This window comes from Glandiceps talaboti, chromosome 1, assembly GCF_964340395.1.
Source record: "Glandiceps talaboti chromosome 1, keGlaTala1.1, whole genome shotgun sequence".
In the NCBI taxonomy this organism is placed as follows: domain Eukaryota; kingdom Metazoa; phylum Hemichordata; class Enteropneusta; family Spengelidae; genus Glandiceps; species Glandiceps talaboti.
Genome location: NC_135549.1, coordinates 32,872,332 through 32,879,831, shown reverse-complemented (window position 1 = coordinate 32,879,831; position 7,500 = coordinate 32,872,332). Strand labels below are relative to the sequence as shown.

Here is a 7,500-nt window from a genome sequence, read left to right as displayed (position 1 = left end):
GCTATTTACATACATTCTGTGAATGTCGATTTGCTTGTCTACTAATCCCTGTTATCTTTGCAATATATGTGATCATTTGGCTGTTCCCATGGGCGTGGTCTTGTTGCTAGGCACATTTACATACACTTTTTGAATGTTTATTCATTTGTCTATTTATCACTTGTTATATTTGCAATATGCATCATTATATAGTAGATGCTAGGGGCGTGGTCTTGTTGCTGGGCCTATTTACATACATTTCTTGAATGTTTGTTCCCTTGTCTATGAATCCTGTTATTTTTGCGATATACACCAGCGTTGGACTGTTGCTATGGGCATGATGTTGTTGGCAGGAATATTTGCATACATTTTTGAATGTTTACTCACTTGCCTACCAGACGATGTCATTTTACCAAAATATGCTGGCATTTGGTTGTTAGGGCCAATTGTGTCAAAATATTTTCAGCAACATCTGCAGAATAGCACATCTCACCAAATTTCAGCCCCATCGACCAAGTACTTTTTGAGACAAGTTTTTGACCAAAATTCACATTTTTACACCTAATTTGTATATCGCTGATGAGATCATTACATGCTAGCTAATTCTTCATCTGTGACATCCCCAAATGCACCTCTATTAAATTTCTGCCCAATCTGCTCAGTAGTTTTGGAATTAAAGTTTTTTGACCTGAAAGACACATTTTTAGCACTAATTTCCATATTACTAATGGCGTCATCATGTCATAAACAAATCTACACACCCCTAAGAACGTTCCTGCCAAATTTCAAACAAATCTGCAAAGTAGTTTTTAAGATTAAGTTTTCGGGTTGTTGTTTTTTTAAAACCAAAAATGACATTGTTTGACCCAAATCACACATCTGTGATGCGATAACTTTACCTTGAACAATTTCTAAACTAGACATCAAAAGGAACATCCCTACCAAATATCAAAACAGTCGGCCCAGCGGTTTTCGAGTTTAACTTGTGCAGATACTCACACAGACAGACGGGAACTGCACCATGCCTATAGCACTACTGAACCCCTTATTGGTTCAGTTGTGATAAAAATGAATGTGAAACAACATTATGCTAAGTCCTTGTTTGTAACACAATAATTGTTTTCAATGTGTAAAAGGTTTGTTATTAACAATAACAAACCTTTTACATGTTTATTAATCTTTTACAATTTATTGAGTTACAAACAAGGACTCGGCATGTTTTTTTTACTTTCATTTTCCGAATAGGAAGTCATGATAAAATTGTTCAATAAATTAAAATCCAAAATAAATACCCAAATCCTCACCCATATTGCCACTTTGACAAATAGTGTAAGAAAGCAATCTCCTTTGTCATATAGTCTGACATCAATTTGACGACCATGGTGGCAGTGCTTCGTAGTGTCTACTTATGGAGAATAACTTGTATACAATATTTAAGGAAAACAATTGCTAATTTTATTGATTAGACTATTTACACTGATTTTAGATAATGACATGTGATGCAAATTTTAGAGCCAACAAGTATTTCACCGGAAAGGAAGACGGAAATAAATCCAAATGGTGTAAAGCTTACCGCAATACTTCACTGTCTCTTTATCATAGTTGGAGATAAGCTTCGGATGACTCTATGCAAACTGTTGTTTCAAAATCAAAACAGACATCGATGTGTTTATCTGTTCCTTTGTTCGTCAAGTGAACAGAAATGTGTTGCTTGGAATGTTTTGCTTCGCATTTTATCCATCATCATTCCACCATTCTTTGTTTATGTAAATGACGTTGACATGTTTTGGTTGTCCACATAATATACAAACATCAGCGATCCACTGATACATATCTAGTTCCGATCAGCTGCGACCCGATGGTCCAATGTCCTGTGTAATGTATACATAGGATGGCATTTCCGAGAAAAGCTGGTCCCATAAATTCGATTTACCGTTATGACGTATCATAGCAACCGTTATGACGTATCATAGCAACTTTAACATGACTACCATATCAGAATGAACTAACCTACTTTTGCACCGTCTTTTACAAATATGAGGAAGGCCAGCCACAAACAACATTCCGATATTGGTCATGAATATCATCCTATGGGACACTTGATATTTTACGACTAAGTCACCAGGCTGTAACACAACACTCGTACAACGGTACATATAGTTCAGTTGAAGCTAACAACTTGTCTAAAAACTGATAATGATCACTGACATGCCATTCATTGCACTAATCACGCTGTCATGCCATTCATTGCACTAATCACGCTGTCATGTCATTCATTGCACTAATCACGTTGTCATGCCATTCATTGCACTAATCACGTTGTCATACCATTCATTGCACTAATCACGTTGTCATGCCATTCATTGCACTAATCACGCTGTCATGCCATTCATTGCACTAATCACGTTGTTATGCCATTCATTGCACTAATCACGTTGTCATGCCATTCATTGCACTAATCACGTTGTCATGCCATTCATTGCACTAATCACGCTGTCATGTCATTCATTGCACTAATCGCGCTGTCATGCCATTCATTGCACTAATCACGCTGTCATGCCATTCATTGCACTAATCACGTTGTCATGCCATTCATTGCACTAATCATGTTGTCATGCCATTCACTGTACCAATCACGCTGTCATGCCATTCACTACACTGCAGTAAACACTAGTACATCTCAATGTAACGGAAACAAATTGTTGTAATAACACCTTTTGTCATTCGAAGACCACGACTTGTTACTGAAGATTAAAATACGCACCTACCCCCCCCCCCCCCCCACAAACACACCTAAATGTTCAATAAGTTATATACTCATGGTATTAGTGGCTTGTTGGTAAACCACTTATTTGCAAGAAAACAAAATAATTTGAAACACAGTGTTCCGATTGCCCTATTAATGAAGTATTTGTGGTGGTATTTTAGCATTTTATATATCGTTCAGAAATATTAGATCTCGGTTTAGAATGTTTTCGTTTTTTGTAGCTTCGTCTAACGTGTTAAGCATAAGACGTATACTGGGAAGCGTTAACACTAGTAGTTGGAGTACACCTACATGTAACTACCACGAATGTTTTAATGTTAACGTTGTATGACAAAGTAATTCTTCTACACTGGGGTTGTACTACTCACAGATCTTTGTGTCAGTGGCATACAACATTTCATTATGTTTTTCACCGCCTGCCTAAAACTAGTGTCTCTATAAATATAGAGAAATGGATTGACCATAGAATTGGAGTATTGTAACCACAAAAATATATCATACCATATCACAGGTACACAGTAGGAAGCGCACGCTGAGTCTATTATGCTAATAATTTGCCATGGTAACCACGACAAGGCAAAGAATCCTAGAAGAATTCCTAGTGTTGTTGCAGTGTTTTTGTCCTTCAAGATGCGAGTTCTTTTCGTCGTTCTAGACTTAAAAAAGAGATTCAGATTCAGATTACTTCGCATACTCCCAGTTTTCTGCAAAGTTTGACGCGCAGTATTCCAGTTCCTTCCGGTTTGTGAGTGATGTTCATCCCCCGATGCATCTGAATGATAATCTTGTCGTACATCATGATTAGTTTCTGTGGTTTTAACATTGAATCGTTGGAGGTCAAGGAGTGACGGACTCGGACTGGCGGCCAAAGAATGTTTACGTATCCAACGCATACTCTTCTGAACTGCAACATACATACGACAGTATAACACAAGCATTACGATAAATGGGATCAGAATGGTAATCACCGTGCTCGCAATTTGAAACGGCACATTATCAAACCATTCTACTTCACATGTGTGCGAGTAATTAATAACACTGGTCCCCGAAATAGTTTCCCATAAGAGTGTAGCCGGGGTCTCCGCCAAGAGCCCGAGAATCCATGCGATCAAAATCATAGTGATAACAAGTTTTGGTGTCCTTTTCGAAGGATAAGTCAGTGGGTGCAGGATGTGCATATAACGATCAATACAAATAACAGCCATGTTGAAGACTGACGCAGACGACAGAAAATAATCCATACATAGCCAGAACTGACATACCACCTTGCCATAGGGCCATGACCCGAGGAGTTGTTCGGTCAACATGAATGGCATCACGAACATCCCCATCAGAATGTCTGTTATCGCCAGGCTGAAGAAAAAATAGTTATTCAATTTACGAACCTCCTTCGATGTGCAGAAAGCAAGTATGATGAGGGCGTTCATAAATATCGTAACACAAATGATGACAACAAGTACTATACCGACAGTGATATTTTCTATGGGACCATAGTTTCGCCCTGGTGTTTCTAGTGTGGTTATGTCGCCATCGGCTTCGTTGCTCGTGTTCATCAACACAGAAATATTCCGCATTTCAAAAGGCATCAACTCCTGTAGTATAATTCGAAGTGGTACACACGTAACACTAACAGTTCAACATTTATCCGATGTGAACTCTCGGCTAACGATAGATGAGCATACATCGACAGACTGGTCATTGACACACGGCAAGCGCGAATACAATGTAATGCAGTACAGTGTACGGTGTACGTTACAGCGGGATTACTCAGCGTTGTGCGGTCAGAGGTCACAGGATAACGTAGCACGACCAACCGTGATGCACACAAGTATATCCGTTCCTATATTTGCTGCCCATATATTTCAGATACAATCTGGTTAATGTCCAAGGTAGAAATCTGTTTGGAAGATTTGATGTCTTTCGATATAGAAGGAGGCTATGAGGTGGATACACATTGCTGGCTGGTTGTCACACAAGTGATATTGTATATTTGTAGGGAGGTGAGTGCATCAACTGTCAATGGCCCTGACGTCACAAAAGCCATACACCCCGCCCAACTATGACGTCGACGCGACAAATACATAGAGTGCAGTGTATAACCGTTCTTAGAATTACCGTGGGTGATACTGGAAATGCATTGTAATGTAAATGATGGTGATTGAGATGTTTCCGCGGTTTGAGTTACGAGTAATTAAATACGTACTCGGACTTTAAAAGCGGCTGAAACACATTACAACTGGCATTATTCAATAGCAAACTGTTTAGTTTATGACAATTACTGTTCAATAGTTTCAATTTCAAATGTCGCCCAATCTTACTTTATTAAAATACTATAAGCCCATTATCCAGTCATGTGACTATAGTATAATTTCCTATATCTACAATCATGTGACTATAGTATAATTTCCTATATCTACAGTCATATCTTATCTGAAACAATATGAACAGTACTTGCGGTGAGAGTGCCTTTTCACCGACAAATTTCGCGATCTAAAATGAATTTGTATTTTAAGACTGTGTATGTAATATTGATTTGATCTGTATATAAAGAAATCGTATACAACCCCCTCCTCTAAAGTGAGGTGGGAGTTGGGGTTGCGTCACATGGGACAGTAAGCATGTAATTGATTGATTGATTGATTGATTGATTGATTGATTGATTGATTGATTGAATGATTGATTGATTCAATTACATGCTTACTGTTTCTGTGGTTGCCTCGGTGTGTAGTGTATCAGCTTGGTAAGCCTGAGCTCCTAACCATTGTCCAGCTTGGAACCATTGCCTCGGGTTGTTTATGCATGCAGACCACACTACAGCAAATACTGATACAGTACTTCACTTTAACCACTGTTTGTGAGTTAGCTAACTTGAAATGACCAAATACTCTGGATAAATCTAGTCGTCGGTTGTTTTGACAGTACTATTGTGTAATATAAAGCTACGTGTCTATCATCAAACAGGGATAACGTTAAGAAAATATTACATACTCACACAATAAAAACAAAGCTACAAAACAAAGAGTTTTTGTTAATGAGTTTCTCACAACTCATCATTTGTTTAGAAAAGACTTTGAAAGGGTCTTAAAACCTCTTACTTGAGAAATGTGTATACCTCCATTTCATCAAGTATGTGTAGTAAAGACAAACTACGAGACATGGTACATGTCTCTTGTAGAACTGGAACATAGACTTTTTGTATAACCGTTCTTAGAATTACACAGTGATATTCGGTCGTGTGTCGTATTATCGGAAGAACATCCGAGGTCTAGCAGCTAGACTACTCAAACCATGGATGTATTATGGAATAGATCCATACTCAAACCATAGACCAGAGACCCTACAAACCTGCGACGCTAATTAAATCTCAATAGACCAGAGACCCTACAAACCTGCGACGCTAATTAAATCTCAATAGACCAGAGACCCTACAAACCTGCGACGCTAATTAAATCTCAATAAGCAATAGGTGACGCCGCATAGGAGATGAGCGTCATAAGATAACAATAAGTCATGCATAAATTAACTATGAACGTTCTGGAACATGAAACAATGGACGATAAAACTTCAATGGCATACGATGTTGATACCTATTGCCTTGACACCCATGTGAACTAATGAAATAAAAGATATTCATTTCTTCAACAATGTGTTAGGCGACATGTATAACCACGGAGGGATTGTGGTATAACCAAATACGACATTCTCCTCTCTTTCCATAAGAGCTGTCCTCAAATTCAAATATACTAGTCTAGTTCCTGTACAGTATCGTTACGATACCTTCACTCACACAAACACAGTTGCCGTCCAGACTACAAATATAGCGATGTGACCATGGACATCATTTCATTGAATAAAAATCTCTCCCAACCCACACGAAAAAGCATTTGAAGGCTAGAAGTAGAATATTCGCTGATAGGAAATCTCGTCTCTTAAGTTGAGACATAAAAATCAACTAGTGGAATCGGTTTTCTCTGTCGAACTGTGGTAGCATTGAAAATTTCATATCTGGAGCTCCTTGCACGTATGCACATAGGCATCATTTGGGTCGCACGAAACATACAAACGCACAAAACGGAAAACATCAAACACAAAATTACTGTTAATAAGGTTTGGCATTTAATAAAATTCATGATAATTTGACTATGACACTGATGTTTTAGAAAAATGACGTTGTACACGGTACCTGCCATGATGAAGGGCATGCACACATGCCACTATCGAAAAACAACAAAATGTAATAAAAAATATCGTGAAACCGGGCGTGAAACAGGTCTTTGTAACATTAAAATCGTCAAAAATCACAAATTTGACTATCCTGATTATCCCCCGGTTCTAATTCTCAACAAACGTAAACTTCCTCTTGTTCTAGGTGTTTGATACAGTTAGGGAGCCTTCAGTAATTACAAGGGGGAGGGCCAGGGGAAATTAGGCTCGAACTGTTGCGTAAAATGTGACCATCCCCGACTTCGTCGTGCTAAAAAGTGACCATCCCTCAAATTTCTTTCTCTAAAACATGACCCTCCCCATTTCAAAACATGAGTTAAATGTTGTCAGATATGTAAAAGGACACGGGTCCCAGAATCAATGGTAAGGAATGTATCCCACTGCTGCCACCAATGTTGAAAGTTTTAAAGACATTGGATAATTTGCCACTTCTATCGCCATGCCGATGTGTGTGAAGGCACTGCATTAATAAATACCTGTGTTTGGATATCATTGGCTGAGGTGAAGGCCACAATTCAACTCCCAATGAT

The 7,500-nt window shown here is 38.5% G+C and overlaps 1 protein-coding gene across 1 annotated transcript in view; it reads right to left on the bottom strand.

Moving 5' to 3' along the window:
- LOC144453384 (histamine H3 receptor-like) overlaps window positions 1-4,766 on the bottom strand; it is a 6,232-nt gene extending 1,466 nt beyond the window's left edge. The window contains exon 1 of the mRNA XM_078144668.1: window positions 1-4,766. This exon is cut by the window's left edge and continues 1,466 nt beyond it. Within this exon, the coding sequence (XP_078000794.1) occupies window positions 3,091-4,332 (1,242 nt within the window). The 5' untranslated portion in view covers window positions 4,333-4,766 and the 3' untranslated portion in view covers window positions 1-3,090.
- Between the last annotated feature and the right edge of the window lie 2,734 nt (window positions 4,767-7,500).